The 17,810-nt window shown below is 43.0% G+C and overlaps 1 protein-coding gene across 15 annotated transcripts in view; it reads right to left on the reverse strand.

The window, feature by feature from the left end:
* Positions 1–17,810, reverse strand: part of ZMYND11 (zinc finger MYND-type containing 11) — a 133,210-nt gene that overhangs the window by 19,276 nt on the left and 96,124 nt on the right. For 12 of the 15 annotated variants that reach the window (XM_053895531.1, XM_053895530.1, XM_053895529.1 and 9 more), the window contains 4 exons: positions 7,781–7,858; positions 6,819–6,911; positions 4,707–4,794; positions 3,903–3,958 (listed from right to left, as the gene is read on the reverse strand). In XM_053895531.1, coding sequence (XP_053751506.1) covers positions 3,903–3,958; positions 4,707–4,794; positions 6,819–6,911; positions 7,781–7,858 — 315 coding nt within the window. The remainder of the gene's footprint in view (positions 1–3,902; positions 3,959–4,706; positions 4,795–6,818; positions 6,912–7,780; positions 7,859–17,810) is intronic. The other 3 variants (XM_053895540.1, XM_053895538.1, XM_053895536.1) reach the window with 1 other exon arrangement.

A 17,810-nucleotide genomic window follows, 5' to 3' on the forward strand; every position in this document is an offset into this window, starting at 1 on the left:
ACTTTGAGCCCCGCGTCAGGCTCTGTGCTGACAGCTGGGAGCCTGGAGTCTGCTTCGGATTCTGTTGTCTCCCTCTCTCTGCACCTCCCCGACTGGCACTCTCTCTCTTCCCAAAATAAACAAACATTAAAAAAAAAGATTTTAAAAGAAAACAATTGTAACAAAGAGGGTAACATTTCTGCACTGCAAAGGAACAATCAACAAAATAAAAAGGCAACCTACCGAATGGGAGAAGATATTTGCAAAAGACATATACAATAAGGGATTAATATCCAAAGTATATTTAAAAAAAATTTCACAACTCAAAACCAAAAAGAAAAAAATCCAATTAAAATATGGGCAGAGGAACTAAATAAATGTTTTTCCAAAGAAAACACCCAGATGGCCAACACACACAAGAAAAGACGCTCAACATCACTCATCATCAGAGAAATACAAATCCAAACCACAATGAGATATCACATCACACCTGTCAGAATGGCAAAATTAACACAAGAAAAAAAGGGTGTACGTGAGGATGCAGAGAAAGGGGAACCCTCTTGCACTGTTGATGGGAATGCAAACTTGTGCAGCCACTCTGGAGAACAGTGTGGAGGTTCCTCAAAAAATTAAAAATAGAACTAGTCAACAATTCTAGGCAATTGCACTACTGGGTATTTACCCAAAGAATACAAAAACACTAATTCAAAGGGATATGTGCACCCCAATGTTTACAGCAGCATTATTTGCAATAACCAAGATATGGAAGCAGCCCAAGGGTTCATCAATATATGAATGGATTATACTATTCTTTATGAGGCCAGCACTGTATCAAAACCAGATAAAGACAATAAAAAGAAGAGAACTATAGGCCAATATCCCTAATGAGCATGGATATAAAAATAACAAACCACCACCACCACATCCAACAAAACATTTAAAAAAATCATTCATGGGGCACCTGGATGGCTCAGTCGGTTAAGCGTCCAACTTCAGTGCAGGTCATGATCTTGTGGTTCGTGAGTTCAAGCCCCACGTCGGGCTCTGTGCTGACAGCTCAGAGCTTGGATCCTGCTTCAGATTCTATGTCTCCCTCTCTCTCTGTTTCTCCCCCCACTCACACTCTGTCTCGCTCTCTCTCAAAAATAAATAAAGAATTAAAAAAATCATTCACCACAATCAGTGGGATTTATTCTGGGGATGCAAAGGTGATTACATTCATAAATCAATCAATATGATACACCACACTAATAGAGAAATGACAAAAATCAAATAATCATTTCAATAGATTCAGAAAAAGCATGTGACAAAGTACAACATCCATTCATTATAAAAACCCTCAACAAAGCAGGTGTAGTGGGAACATGGTCATGAAGACCACATGTGAACAACCTACAGCTAACATCATCCTCAATGGAGAAAAACTGAGAGCTTTTCTGCTGAGATCAGGAACAAGACAGAGATGTCCACTCTCAACACTTTTATTCAACACAGTACTGGAAGTCCCAGCCACAGCAGTCAGGCAACAAAAAGAAATAAAAGGCATACAAAGGCATACAAATGGGCAAGGAAGAAGTCAAACTTTCACTATTCGCAGACAACGTGATATTCTAAGTAGAAAACCTGAAAGACTCCACCAAAAAACTACTAGAACTGATAAATTGAGTAAAGCTGCAGGATACAACATAAATGTATAGAAACCTGTTGCATTTATATACACCAATAACGAAGCATCAGAGAACAATTGAGGAATTGGTCCAATTTACAATTCCACCAATAAGACACCTAGGAACAAAGCCAACCAAACAGGTGAAACACCTATACTCTGAAAATTATCGAACACTGATGAAAGAAACAGAAGATGGCAAAAATGGAGACATTCCATGCTCATGGATTAGAAGACCAAATCTACTGTTAAAATGTTGATACTACCCAAAGCAATCTACACGTTTAAAGCAGTCCCTATCAAAATACCATTTGACATTTTGACAGCTAGAAAAACCAATTCTGAAATTTGTACAGAACCACAAAAGACCCTGAATAGCTAAAGGAATCTTGGAAAAGAAAAGCAAAACTGGAGGCATCACAATTCCGGACTTCAAGCTGTATTACAAAGCGGTAATCATCAAGGCAGTACGGCACAAAAACAGACCCACAGATCAATGGAACAGAATAGAAAGCCCAGAAATGAATCCACAACTATATGGACAACAGGTTTTCGACAAAGCAGGAAAGAATATCCAATGGAAAAAAAACAGTCTCTTCAACAAGTGGTGATGGGAAAACTGGAAAGCCACATGTGGAAGAACGAAATGGGACCACTTTCTTACACCACACACAAAAATAAATTCAAAATGCATTAAGGACCTAAATGTGACACAGAAAACCATCAAAATCCTAAAATAAGACACAGGCAGTAACCTCTTTGACAATGATTGGAGGGACTTATGAGACGTGTCTCTGGAGGCAAAGGGAACAAAAGCAAACATGAACTATTGAGACCCCACCAAGATAAAAAGCACAGCGAAGGAAACAATCAACAAAACTAAAAGGCAATTTACAGAATAAGAGATTATTTGCAAACGACGTATCAGATAAAGGGTTAGTATCCAAAATCTATAAAGAAATCATAATACTTCACACCCAGAAAACAAAAAATCCAGTTAAGAAATGGGCAGAAGACATGAATAGACACTTTTCCAAAGAGGACATCCAGATGGCCAAGAGACACATGAAAAGATAGTTCAACATCACTCATCATCTGCAACATATAAATCAAAACCACAAGGAGATACCACCTCACACCTGTCAGAATGGTTAAAACTAACAACACAGAAACAACAGGTGTTGGCGAGGACGTGGAGAAAAAGGAACATTCATGCACTGTTGATGGGAACGCGAACTGGTACAGTCACTCTGGACAACAGTATGGAGGTTCCTCAAAACCTTAAAAGTAGAACTACGCTGCAATCCAGTAATTGCACACTAGGTATTTATTCAAATGATAGAAAAATACAGATTTCAAGGGCACATGCACCCCGATGTTTACAGGCAGCACTATCAACAACAGCCAAACTATGAAGACAGTCCAAATGTCCATCAGTAGAGGAATGGATTAGGAAAGAGTGGTACACACACTTACACACTAGAATATTATTCAGCCATAAAAAGAGAATGAAATATTGTCGTTTGCAACAATGTGGATGGAGTTAAGAATATTATGCCAATTGAAATAAGTCAGAGAAAGACAAATACCATGTTAGCTCACTCATATGTGGAATCTAAAAAACCAAACAATAAAAAAAATAAAAACAACTCCTAAACACAGAACAAACTGGTGGTTGCCAGAGGGGAGGGGACAGGGGTGGATGGGTGAAGGGGATTATCGAGTACAAACTTCCAATTACAAAGTTAGTAAGTCACAGAGCGGGGGGTGGGGGGGGGGGGGGCGGGAAGTGCAATTGGTCACGTTGTCATAACGCTGTGAGGTGACGGACGGGACCACACTTGGGGGAGTTCAGTGACGTATGGAAGTGTCAGAACACTACCCTGTATAACTGAAACTAATATCACACTGTATGTTAATTATGCTTTAATTTGGCAATGAAAAGGAGGGCAACATTTATTGAGTGTCTGCCCAGTGCAAGACATTTGCCTGCAGTATGTAACCAACATCCCTGAGAGCAGTTACAGAAAAGGAAACATACTTTATTTGTACAAGTTACTTAACCACTAAATCTAACTCCTAGGATTTCTCTGAGAAAATTCCCTCCTTGATTTGCATTATTTCCCATGTATTTCAAACATGGAAATAAAATTATATTTAAAGGAAATGGCAAAACTGAAACATATGTAAGAGTAGAATTCTAAACTAAGTTAGTCTGGAAAACAGCAAGAGTTTAATTATTGGGAGTAAGCAGTACCTCGTGACAGGTGTCTTTATACAGCATCCGTGCTATGTCAGCCTGCTCGCTGTCTGCTGTAATGAAAGGCAGACAGTATCTATTACCACAAATCCAGAAACACAAAACTATCAAAAGTAGTACAACCATTTGCATTTTCTTTCAGTGTGACTAAAGTGGACATATACCATTTAAAATGAAAATGTCTATTTTAAATGAAGTTCAGGGGCACCTGGGGGGCTCAGTCAGTTAAGCATCTGACTCTTGATTTCTGCTCAGGTCATGATCTCACGGTTCATGAGATCGAGCCCCACGTCGGGCTCTGTGTTGGCAGCATGGGGCTTGCTTGGGACTCTCTCTCCCTCTGCCCCTCTCCCCTGCTCTCTCGCTCTCTCAAAATAAATAAATAAACATTTTTTAAAAATAACATAAAGTTCAGGCAGCCAAACAACATTTCTATAGACAGCTGTAATGTTATATTCAACAGACTACGGATCCTCTACATGTAGAGTGCCCTCTTTCTTTTCCTTCAAATGATGGGACATTAATGGAAAAGGACCAGAATTGCTTATAAAAAGCCTCTCAACTAAGCTTATATATAAAACTACAAAGAATAAAAATATTTTCAGCATTTAGTACTAGAATTCTTGGCCAGTCAATTTTATAAACTATAACCACATTACCAAAGTTGAAACCCTGACATTATTACTTACAAATCATTAAAGTATCAATTTTTTGAATGTAATGTTTTATAAAAGGTATTTCCCAACACGAAGGTTAAGTGGTATAGAGAAGCATGCACAGAAAAGAAAAAAACCCTTCAACCTCCGTAGAAAATCACTGTGTTGTGGAGAAGCAGCTGAGCATCAGCTTTGAACTCTTCATAACTGCGGTATTTCCCTTCGTTCACTTTCTGCAGAAGGCGAGAAACAAAATAGCAAAGCGTTAATAGCTAGAATGTTTGTCTGCCTTATGCTAACGGGTTATTAGCGCAAGGGGCACGGCAGAACATTCCAGAATGTCGCTATGTCCACTCCCGTGTCCCACGGAATGGATGGGACACGTGTGAGGACACCGATAAGCCCACCTGCGGCTGGAGTGCGGAGTGCAGAGCGCTGGACCGCGGGCAGCCCCCACCCTCCTCTGCACTAACTCAGCAGCTGAGCTCCGCCAAAAGCCGGGGCCTCTCACTGCTGCTGGGCGGAGAACGAAGGCTGTGGTCAGTGCAGATGGTAACTACACACCTACCATTTTTCTAGCACAGTCTTACAGAGACTGAAAGCAACAACCAATGGCCTACGTGACGCTTTCCCACAAAGTCCGAGTTGTTCCTCTACACACCAGGTCAAGGCAAGGCTTTCTGCTGTGCTAGCCACGTATACGTGACGGATTATGGAGGGAATCTGAGGGTTTTTTGCAGGCAGGCAAAGTTTTTGGAAGAAGGGTATGACGAGTTATTTAGAAGTAGCAAGCAGGCATTTTCTTATCCTGGTAGCGCTTTAGGAAATCAGCTTGGAAAGAACTTAGAATACTAAGGCCTCTAAATAACAACTAAGATCCTGTCTTTCTGCTGAAATCCTCCAAGGCCCACCTCAGTGGTGCTTTCTTCAAGAAGGCTTGCGAGATATCCCCTGCTGGAGGAACCTGCCTCCCTTCTGGCATCAAGGGTCACAGGCTTAGTTACAGATACTGAGTCCCACTGTGAATTTCTGACCGTCCCGGGCTCAGTCCTCTCAGGCACTGGCAACGTCTAGAGCTCCCCTGGTGACCTGATCTACACCCAGGTGGAGAAACTGAACCCAGGTTTCCCAAAGCATCTTTGTGATTTTTGAGATTTGCACGATCACGGCCTGTATTCTGGTTTGAACTGTAAGCTCCTGATGGGATAAAAATCATGCTTTCCTCTGTATTTTCCTTACAGTACTTTCTGTTCATGAACAGCACCTGCTACGTACAAAGCTAAGACACCATCAGTCCAGCTGGTGTTCTCTACGGATCCGCCGGGATCAGACTAAGGGAAGCTTGGAAGGAGCAGAAGCAGGGGCAGGAAGGACTGTCCCGTAGAGACCTTGGGGTTTAGGAGAAGAGGCTTTGCTTGAGGACAGGAACCTGGGGCAGGAGGTGAAATGAAAACTACTTGTTTTTATTTTGGACTCTGCCAGCCTCTTTAGAGGGAAAACACCCTTCATTTACCCTCATTTCCTACTGAAGTAATCACCTGCAGTCTTTCTCAGCTGCCAAGGGGACTAAGAAACTTGTAAAATAACTTAAAATTATTCCTATGGTCTCCCTATAAGCTACTGTGGCCAACCACGAGATCTGAAATTCAAAAGGATGCATAAAGTACAGAATTAGTAACTCAGCGGCCCTAACTGGGAAATGCGTTAAGATGTTCTAGTGGATTTTACTGCAATTTGTAATTACATGTTAACAAACCCATTACAATACTCAGCTACAGAAGGTAAAATTAAGAACTCTGAGAAAATTGTTTTCTGGTTACATAATCTTTGTGTTGTTCAAGTTCACTCTGCTGTTTCCCAGGACTCTAGTCCTAGACTCCAATGTTCCCTTGAGAAAAACTCCTGAGTACCTGCTAGTGCTAGGAAACCATGTGCAGATAGGAGTCCTCGAATCCGAAATATTCAGTTGACCAGGCTCTACACGCCTCTCCTGGGATCAGCAAGTATCCAGAATCTACAGCTGGCTTAACACTAGGCCTTTTCGAACAGGACACCTGATCTGCACGCACAGTAAAAGCACAAGGCATCTCAGTAGCAGCAAATGCCCCTGTAGGGGCTACACCTTTTAGGCTCTAAGTAGAGGACGAGCAGGCACACACCCTAGGGGGAATGGCAACAGAATCGTGCTCAGCTGGGAGCTGGGAGTCATGTGGGAGCTACGGGTGTATCAGAAACCGGACAGAGGGCCTGGCTTTACCTCCTGTATGGTGGGGACGTCCACCGCTGAGTGCACCAGCCTCCGATACATTGGGTGTTTGTTGTCCTTCCCCTTCTTATTAAGGTCTATAGCCTGAAAGGTCATTGAGAGACAGGTGACACAATTTCTAAACACTTCAGAATTAACTGGAAAAACGTACATGCGCTATATAGTTCAATGTGGCATTTTTTGGGTTCTGATAGAAAGAACAGTTATTTTGGAAAACGCCACTTTACTTTAGACACTAATTATCACAATATTGCTGGGCAATAACTGCAGTAATATGGATGGAGCTAGAAAGTATTATGGTAAGTGAAGTCAGACAAAGACAGATACCACATGGCTTCACTTGTACATGGGATCTGAAAAGCAAAACAAACAAAAAACAGAAACAGACTCTTAAATACAACCAAGAAACTGGTGGTTGAGAGAGGGAAGGAGGAGGGGGATGGGCAGAACAGGTGAAGGGGATGAAGAAGCACAAGTTTCCACTTATAAAACAGGTCAGTCACAGGGATGACAAGTGCAGCATGGCGAATATAGCTAGTAATATTGTAGTAACTTTGCATGGTGACAGGTGGTGGCTATAATTACTGGTGAGCATGGAGTTTGTATATAAATATCAAATCCCTATGCGGTACACCCAAAACTAGTAATAATATTGTAGATCAACTGTACCTTCATTCAAGATTTTGAAAAATAAAAGACGCAACAACAGAAATGTATCAGCAGGAAAAGAAAAGTGCACGTCTAATCTAATGCAGCTAAAGGAATGCCCATGAAAACAAAGACAAGACAAAAAAATAAAAGCCTCTTGTGGCGCCATCACGCACAAAAGAAATATGACGGCGGTGTTCTCCACCCCCATCCTGCTCTGTGAATCTTGACGTGTCACGTGCTAACTTGCAAGGCATGAAGGGAGGGAGCCTGGCAGGGCGGCCCGGAGACTGTGCAGGACTCACCCTCTCCTTCATGCGGGACACGATGAACCGCAAGTACGTGCTCATCTCCTGTTTGTTTGTGTGTTTCTTCTTGATGCTCTGTTAACAATAGAAAAGGCCAGATGTAAAACGTGGTTTTGTACGGTATGCAAGGACTGTACAAAACACGCACTATTTCCAGCACATCTGATACAGAGAAATCTTTGAAATGCGCATGGTAAAAACAGTGCTTTATGTGAGAAAGAAATGGAAAATATTATGTCGTACTGGACATAATACCTTAGACAACTATGCACTTTTTTTAAGTATTTTAAAACTTAAAACTTCCACTATTTTCAGATAAAACAAATGACATAATACTGATCATGACATAACACAGAATCACTCATTTTACAAAAGAAAAAAGTCAGCTGAAACCCTTTAGGGAGCATTATTAGTAATATCGAATGGTGAATTTCAGCACAACGTTATTCTTTGTCTAAAAGGTTATTAAAAATCCGCGTCCCCTATGAGTGAGTGCAGTGCAGGCAGGCATACCTACTTATCTTTTAACGTGTCAGGGTCTGTTCAGTAATAACTTCAATTTCTATGAGTCTGACCTGAAAACTAATTAGGTTCTTCAATTTACGTCTCAGAAAATAAATGTCAGCTAGGACACACCTCCTCTGTCGAGACTGAGGCCTCAGGGCAGACCCCCAGCCCCACGGAGGCGGCCATGCCGCCTAGCCCACTAGGCCCGGGCCGGTGTTTCACAACCGCACACCCCCCTTCGGACACCAGGTGACGGCCCTCTACCCAGTGACATCATTAGGCCCGAAGAACGGTGTGTGCCAGAGGTCATCCTGATGTGCTAACGGACCGGACGAAGCAGCAAACATTTCTCAGCTAACCACAAACTACCAGCGCCTCGCTGGGGCTCCAGGGAACGGATTATCCACACACACGACCCTAACCCATCTCGACAGAAAACGGGCCCTTTCTTTTCTGGAGATGTGGTCTCCCGCACTTCGTGTCTCAGGTGGCCCCCTCTCCACTGGTCACCTGGACTCTGGCGCGGGCAGTCACTGCTTCTCTTGTGCTCATCTGGCACATGCTGTGCACACAGCTTCTATGTCATGCCAGTTACAGAGCATCGACCCCGTCCGTGCCCAGAGTGGGGCCTCGCCGCTGAGCACGGGACTGGGGACTTCGGGGGAAGGTCCCCGGGCTCTACACCGGTTTGTCCACTCATTCGCTGATCCCGCAGGAGTTGTGATGTGTGGTGGCGACCGCTGCTGGCTGCACAAGGACACTTCCTGGGCTCCAGGCTGAGAGTCTTTGTGGGGGAGGAGCTGGTGGGCCGTCACTTTTGACAAGACCCACGCCAGCACGTGAGAACCACCCTCCCGCCAGCCGGCGCCGCTGAGGAGGGTGCGGTGCGGCACCTGCACCCCACACGGGACGAGTGTGCAGGGAGCTCTCTGGGGACGGGAAGTTACCGTCAGCTCTTCATGATTTCGGACATCCTTCCATGCGCTACTTTCTACGCTAAATGAACAGCCTGGTGGACTGTCAAATATGGAAAAAACAAAGGGTAAAAAGCCAAGAAGGCTGCTTTTTTCCTCACCTCTCAGGAAAGCTATATTCTCTTAAAAGAGAGAACAAAAACGAAAGCTTCTAGCTACATACTCGATCATGTGAACTCCAAAATATGCTGATGTGCTGCTAAAACTGCTGATCCCAAATATCAATCTGATCATGAAATCATAAATTTGTGTAAACTCCAATGAAATAGCAACCTACATCAGGTCCTGTAATACTATCTGAGGGGTTATGGTTCTTTTAATAGATGACAGGTAACTGAGGGAAATACACAACACTTCACGTAATGAAACATCATGTCGATGCTAAGTATTGTTCCAGACCTTCCCTCCATGAAGCAGGCTGGGGACAGTCTGCTCTCTAGGTCTGCGTGCGAATACCACCAGCTCGGCCTGGGCTGTGCAGAGGGGATTCTGGGGACAGAGTCTGTCACTGCAGCGACCACGGCATGGCCGCCCTCTCTCCAGGGCTGCTGGGTAGCCCACATTTGCACAGGAACATGGTTTTTCCTGGTGGTGATCTCGACATCAAGCTATATGAAGTACTTCACTGTTAGTCACAACCTAACCCCTTTTGGTTCTTTAGAGCCTTAGAAAATAAATCAAGTATCTTTTTTGGTGATAAACATGGGTTCTCCTGAAAAAGCAGGGCACAGACTGTAACACGAGCGCTCTGGGCGTATGTCAGCCGCTGCCCCCAGGCAGTCCCAGGGGCTTGCAGGCACCTGTTCCCCAGACCCACGGGCCCGTCCGTGGGTGGGGCCCTCTGGGGGAGCCCACACCAACAAGAGAGGGCCCTGAACAGACATGGCCTCTCCCCACAATCCCTGAAGACAAAACGTTTGTCATAAGATGCTTCCACACTTGCTAAACTTGTGGGCTTTCAGACATTTCCCTCTTAGTATTTCACAAAAGAGAGGAATGGAGCATTGTAGCCTCTGTTTGAGGGCTGCACCGTAAGACCTGCGGGGATTTCTTGGAGTTGTGAGCTGCCTGTGTGACATCGTCAGTGCTGTCTCAACTAAGTCTGTCAGCAAAACAAGACAGTGGGCTTGAGAAAAAGCCACTTTGACAGAAATTAAAGGAAGAGCTTCTAAGGTAAATGCTATTTCTGTTTGTAACATAACTAAGCAGACAGCTCTAACAACAAGGTCAGAAAAACAAAAATCATGCTTTAAATATCTGCAGATTACTTCAGATCCAATCCTTTCTCAGGCATAAAGAACTGTACATATTCTCGACTTGCAGACCTCAGGACTCGTCAGGAAAGGCCTCTCTCCAACAGTACGCAGCTCAGATAAAGCCCAGAAAGTTCTGGGGACTGTTCACATCACTGGTAGCATACAGGGATCATTCTGTCAATATCTATAAACAGGAGAGCCTCTGCATTACCTGGCCAAAGTTGTTGCAACCATTTTCAAAACAGAATGATCACACGGCTGAAGCTGATTCAAATGTGTGAGATGCCCACTAAAGACGCTCTTAAACACATGACAGATTACCAAGGGGCTGCCTTCCTTTCTGGGGAGAAACAACAGAAAATCTTAAACGTCTTCTTGAGTAAGGGATTCTTACCACCAGCACAAACACTTGCTGGGTCAGAGCAAGCTGGGTAAGGCCAGGTGGATGGCCTAGGGAAAACAGGAATCAAGTAATTCAGCTACACTCTGGGTCTGATGGCGGTTCTGGCTGGAAAAAGGTACGAGCAACCTTAGACCAGGTCAAGGCTCATCCACAGTTAATTACAGACAATAGTGCCCAAGTGCCATCACATGAACGAACCCTCAAGACTGATCTCAGAGACCCAGCTTTTCAGATGCAGCACATGTTCCAGCAGAAAATGAACGTGTGGAAACGGCATCTCCAGTCCACCAAGTACCCAGACGAGAAAAGCATGCAGAGATCCAGGAGGCTTTCCCTTAGATCATGTATGTGTGCTGCTTGAGCTCACCAAATCCAAGTCCCCCAGTCTGTGACTAAACAGGTCAAGACTATCTCACTTTCCTGGGGAATCCTAATACCCAGAACATCTTTCCTGTTACAGAGCTAGACTAGTGGTCTTTTCTTCAACCATTTAAAAATGTAAACCCCATTCTGAACTCATGAACAGTACACAATCTGGCAGGCCTGGTTTGCCCCACGGGCTGTGGGTTTACCAACCCCAGAGTAGACTCTGTTCTGTGAAAGCAGGGTCCACAGTGCTCCAGCTGAGCCTGGTCTTGGGCCAGGGCTTTGTGCAGTATGTGGCATACAGTAAGTGCTCAATAAATGCTAGTGGGACTGAACTGCTGGTAGTCATTAGTAACTTCATTGCTTACCGGGAAAAATACTCTATGTAGTGGAATTCAACCATACAAAATCCTTCTAAATGTGAAACAATTATTCACAACCCAGCTGTGTCGGCATACTCTGGCCACTATAAACCATTCTGTTTACTTCTGGTGAATAAACCGTATTATTGTCAGATGTCACCTAAATAGTGCCATTGGCCTCCAACCACCAGACTCCCTTAAATGTTAGTGAGCTCACAGACATCTAGGGCACGTGCTGAAAAGTCCTTGGCCCGAGGCTGTGTTCTAAACAAGCACCAGGTAATTGGGTGCAAGTGGCCTCTAGTGTTTCTATAAACCGCCTGCATTATTTGAGGAATCAAGAAGCTCCAAGCTCTCCTCAATGACTGTCTGTAATCACAGAACAGAAAAGAATCACAATGAATCTTATCTGCACATAAACTGCCTATCCTGTTACGGAAATCAGAGGCCCTGCTATCCTCCACAACCGTTTGTTATCACGGAATACAAAAGAATCGTCATTTACAACAAACCCCAGCATCTGAAACTTCCACAGCAGCAGTGCCAGCCTTGGAAGCGGCCATGGAAGTGGCTCAAAGTGCGGCCCTTTCTCCATTCATACCAGAGGGGGCCCCAGCAGCCCCTCAGCGACGATCAATTACTAGGATGACTTTCTAAAAATATACCTGTGTTCAGTCCTTTTCACCCCTGGCAGAAACAGACTGAAATTAACTCTCTTCTGCAAGACCAGAGGGCAGAACGCCATAGCGGTCGTCAGTGACAACAGCAGAGAGCGCGGCTGGCCTGCTCCTGCAGGTGGGGTGCCCGCACTCAGCTGCGTGGTCCCCGCGACTCTACCCTAAATCCCGCAGCCATGTGCACTGGCCTTCCTGGAGAGCTTTTTAACTCAGGTTAAAAGAATTTCAATTTAAGTTTAAAAACCTCCCTTAAGCTGCCATGAATACGCCTTCTCACCCACAGGTAACAGAATCTGGAGGGTAATTCCAACTACGAACAGGTCGAGGTGGATTTTTGGAGCACACGGACAGACACCTCTCTGCTCACAAGCCTCTCCCTCATTGGGAAGTGGGTCCAGAGTCACTAATGCACAGTGTTTCCCGACTAGCTCATCCCGACTCCAGCTCTATCTGTATTTATTATTTTTTACAAAGTCAACTCCTTCCTGTCTGATTGAGGTCTAGGAGATTTGCCTTTAAGTTCAGATGATACAATCAACTTTGTAGCCGCCAGTCTATTAAAGCACAGCCTCAAATTAATCCTACCTGCCACAAAGCTGACCACTATGGTAAAAACATCCACATATTCACAAAGAAACCGCTAAAATATCAGCCACAGAGAGGGGGTGCCATGCATGTCATCAGGGATTTTATGGTTCAATATTCCATGCACTTGTGGGGTAACTTTTAGTTCTGGGTCACCAAGGTTGGAGAACAGGGAAGGAACATTCAGGAACATTTTGTGGCATGGAACATAGGTTTTGCATCTACCTGTTCCTTCCCCTTGTACACAACACTGAAGAAGAAGGAGATTCAAAACACAGAGGCAGCGTGTATTCCTCAGTGGGATACACCTCTCTGTTCTCCTCTGCACATAAGTTTCATTTCTCTGTTGTCGGGTCAGGGAACGAGTAGCTTTTGGTTCTCTGCTTGACGAAGCTGTCAGGAATACTCCCTGCCCCTCCCTCCTCCTTCCTCCTCGCCCTCCCACCTGGGGCACTTGACAACATAAGGAGATTATGCACACTTTGTAAATTATTTTAAGTTCATCAATACTGGAAACACTGTCTAGGTTAAGTTGTAACCATCCTGATGTAGGAACTAGCTCATTATCTCTTAATCTCTCAGAGTTAAAAATAAAAGATTAGGAGGGGCGCCTGGGTGCCTCAGTCGGCTGAGCATCTGACTCTTGACTTCAGCTCAGGTCATGATCTCGCAGTTCACGGGATCAAGCCCTGTGTCCGGCTTGCACTGAAAGCGTGGAGCCTGCTTGGGATTCTCTCTCTGCTCCTCCCCCACGCACTGCCTTTTTCTCTCTCTCAAAATGAATTACAAATAAATAAATGAATAAATAAATATAAATAAATAAATACATCAGGAAGAACATACCACCACAAGACATTTTACACTCATATCCAAGCCTTTCTGACCATAATGTTGTTAAATTCGTCATGGGAAGACAATGTACAAAGTATGTGTGGTTTTTTTTCTTGTTTGGGTCCAGGCGGTTTTATAAAGAGATTAGATAAACAATACATGAGATTTTACAGTTTCAGATGCTATATCCAATTTTAAAAATCCCTAGGCTTTCCCATCACCCTTTCCTAGTCAGGCCTGTTAATGAATAGCAAACGAGCTTCAGAGAGGACTTGGTTCAGACAAAGATCTTTTTAAAAGAAATTTCCTATTTTTGTTAGTATAAAAATCATATGATCCAGCTGTCTTGAAAAACAGCACAGAATATTTGACTAATGTTCATTTTGCATTTTTTAATAATACTTTTGATTGTCTACCGTAAGACAAATAAGCAAAAACAAAAACTGCTGCTTCTATTTAAAAATCAAATCTCCATTCCAGATTTGTTAATATGGTTGAAAACCTGACTCACCTTCATTCACAGTGAAAATATTGAATTTCCCACATTAAGTAAGACTGGCCAGAAAGGACAGTTACCGTTCCTTGGCAGAGACGTCCAGGGAATGCATGTTTTCAAAGTATTTTCTTTAGCATTTTGTTCTAACTCCTTCTGAACTTTACAGAAGTCATCTCCCTATCTTGGGAATTTAAGAAAATTGTCCTGCCCATGACCCCAAAGGAAAGAAAAACAGGTTCGGAAGTAAACTTCCATCTCCAGTTTCAGGAAGCAGCTTTCATCAGGATTTTCTCTTTAGCTCCCTCAACAAACAGAAGTCACAGTGCAAATGTCCCCAGCGGAGCTCACCCACAACCAAGCGGGCACTGACAAGCTGGTGCCCACCGTCGGAACTGCAGGTGTCCCCTAGTGGCGTTTCAGTCTTGGTTCACGTTTAGTAGGCCTGTGAAATCCCTGCCAGGTCTCTGCCAAATTGAAATCTAGGGCTCAAATGCTCACTAAACACACGTGGCCGGTGCTCCCGCAGAACTGCAAGGAGAGAACATTCCACCCCACAGAAAGGTCTACCAGGCAGCATGCGCCAACCTAAGGAGTGGCCCTAGAGCGTGTTACTTTGCCCACATATTAAAAAAAAGTTCATGCAATCATCACTCAAACAGTATCATGATGCTCGCCAGCAGGCGTGGAGGCCAGAAAGCATACGGTGCACACACACACACGTGTACATCCTCACACAGCCACACATGCATGTACACACATGCAACAGACACGTGCACATGTATACACGTGAGCATACAACACAGAAGCCCCTGGTAACACATACGTGCACATGCACACATGCCCACACACACCCATGCACATACACACATGCACACCAGGTATGCATGCACATGCACACACGTGTGTTCACACACACGTATGCACAGAGGCTCGTGCACATGCACAGGCCTGCCTTCCATAACCAAAGCATTAAAGCATAAAGTGAATTTGTAATGTGGAAACTATAAAAAAATGAAGCAACTTTGAAATGAGACATCCATTTGTATCCTATCAAATTGGTAACAAAAAGCATCGGAAAATACTTTCATGGTTGTCTAAACGGGTATAATCTTCTGAAGGGCAATTTGGTGATTTTTATCACACAATGTGCTCACCCTTTACATTTAAGAATTCCACTTCAATACATTTATCCTGTGAAGGTGGCCAGATGTAATTACATAAATATGTGTAAGTTAAGTGCGTCTTTTTTAAAAAAAAATACAATGGCCCATACTGTGTTTTAAAGATGGATCTTTCAGGCAAATAAAATCTTAAAAGCTACTTTCACTTAAAAGTTATGGTTTTCTCATCTTTTCCTGAAAACTTCATGGCTATTTCAGGAATATAAAATTCAAATACACTGGAATATAACGACAGCATGAGTGCGGCCCAGCTCTGGACACAGCAGTGCGTGTCCTGTGACTGGAAAGGCGCTGCCGGTCAGGACAGGGTGGGTGACACAGATGAACGCCATCAGGGCACTGTGTGAGTACGTCACAGTGCACCCTGCTAGCGGAGGAGCCTGGGATACTACTACCGAACAGACACGATCTGGCTACATTCAGGCATGCACGTGAAGTGACACAGACACAAATGGACAGGCACGTGCACATGCACATGTTCACACGCACGCAGGAGAGGTCTGTGAGAACATTCACCTACTATGTGATAGCATTGCTGGAAATGTTATTTTTTTATCCTCTGCTAAATTACCTGAATTTTTCACAGCAAACTATAAAAGAAATAATTTTAAAGTCCCCCTTTTTAAAATTAATGAGAGTTCTCTATAAGAGTGTAAAACAGTATGTTACTAGTGTTTTTTCCAAATCAAAATGCTAACATGACATTCATAGGCTACTTTTCAAGAATAATCTACTGTGTCTGTACGGTTTAATTACTTTCAGAAATGCAGACATTCCAAAGATATAGCCTCAGGGTTGTGATATTCTTGAGATTTATTATTAATGTTAATAAAATTATTTTAAATTCAGAAAACTTTTTTTCACTTTCTTAAAATATTTGTAAATAGATACATGAGATAAAGCTGTTTGAACTGAAGCAAATCTGGAAACAGCTAACCGCTGGCCAACAGAGAGCCAATTCTCAGTGACATTTTCAGTGCTGCAAGGGATAGAGATTACGTAGAAACAAAAGTCTTCTGATCACTATATTAGAAATACTCATTTTTAGGTAATGAACAGAGCTTCCATTTACTACTTCCACCTGCACTAAAATTTGGCTCTGGGCATCTTATCTTCAAAATTCCTCATTAGTATATCTACTTAATCTATATTCTTTCCAAACGTTGAGTAAGAGATTGGAGATCAAAATTCTGATCTGGAACTATGTTCTTGGGTCCCAGGGTACAGACTCTCTGTTCATTAAGCGCAAGAACATTTAAGTCTGCTCAGTTACTTTCATATTAGATCACAAAAATGGCTTCAAGTAAACTTGAAGTTTTGACACTTAAAGAAAAAAACAAAAAACAACAACCAGAAGGTTTACCTTAGAGAGATTTAAAATCCCATTAGAATTTCAAGGTTATTATGGTCCCTTCTCCCAGGACAGAAATTGTTAGCACCTATCTGCTTCTTGAGCATAATAATTAAAAGAACAGAACAGATCCTACACAGTAGTAACTATTTCTTCAGAAATTTTCAAGCTCAGAATAAAGCTCACCACCCCGACCCAGACACAGGCTTTCTGAGCCTCATCACGGTGGCTCCCCGTCTAGGAAAGCAGCGTGTGAGTCATGAGTGTTTATCGACAGACACCGCATCACCACAGCAAGTGGAGCTGCCTCACAACGTGAGGAAGTCCAGACTAACAAGACAAAAGGAAAACCAAGGTTAGAAAAGAAAAACAGAATAGGGTGCACTGTGGCTATCATATTTCGGTTATCCAGTAACTCTGAAATTAACAACAACAACAAATCATCTAATCAGTAAAAGCAGAGCAAACACATAGAGAATGGAATCTGACAACTTGACAGTGGGTTCCTACAAAAGTAGTATTAGACATTTTCTTCAAAGGTATAATTGCTGCATTTCCATTTAGGAATATAAAATATCCACAATAAAGTTTAACCCATCCTCAAAAATCCCAATGGTTTTGAAGTCTTTACTATGAAAATAAGAACTAAATATTAAAAAGCTATGGCTGTAAAGACACCATGGTGTCCAGAATTGCATTTCCTAAGTCTCAGAGTCCCTATCTGACCAGGGACCCGTCCTTTTCTATTTTTCCTACCTTAATGCTTTTGTTCTTAAGGTCTCATTAGTATCTTAACCTCCTCAAGTGTCAATTATTATCAGAAAACAGAAGCTATATATTTGCTTTTAAAATGCACAATCCAAATCCACAAAAATAAAATATGGGTATTAATGCAGTTCCCACACCACCAATGAAACTAATTTCATGGAGACGTCACAAATTATTGCAGACATCTAAGAGGAAGTCCACAACTTAAGGCTTGATACTCATCTAGGCAGATTCAGGGATTTATCACTGATCTAGCATTTAGGCATTTGA

Source organism: Panthera pardus, unplaced genomic scaffold, assembly GCF_024362965.1.
Source record: "Panthera pardus isolate Hobbes unplaced genomic scaffold, ASM2436296v1 HiC_scaffold_6, whole genome shotgun sequence".
NCBI classification, from domain to species: domain Eukaryota; kingdom Metazoa; phylum Chordata; class Mammalia; order Carnivora; family Felidae; genus Panthera; species Panthera pardus.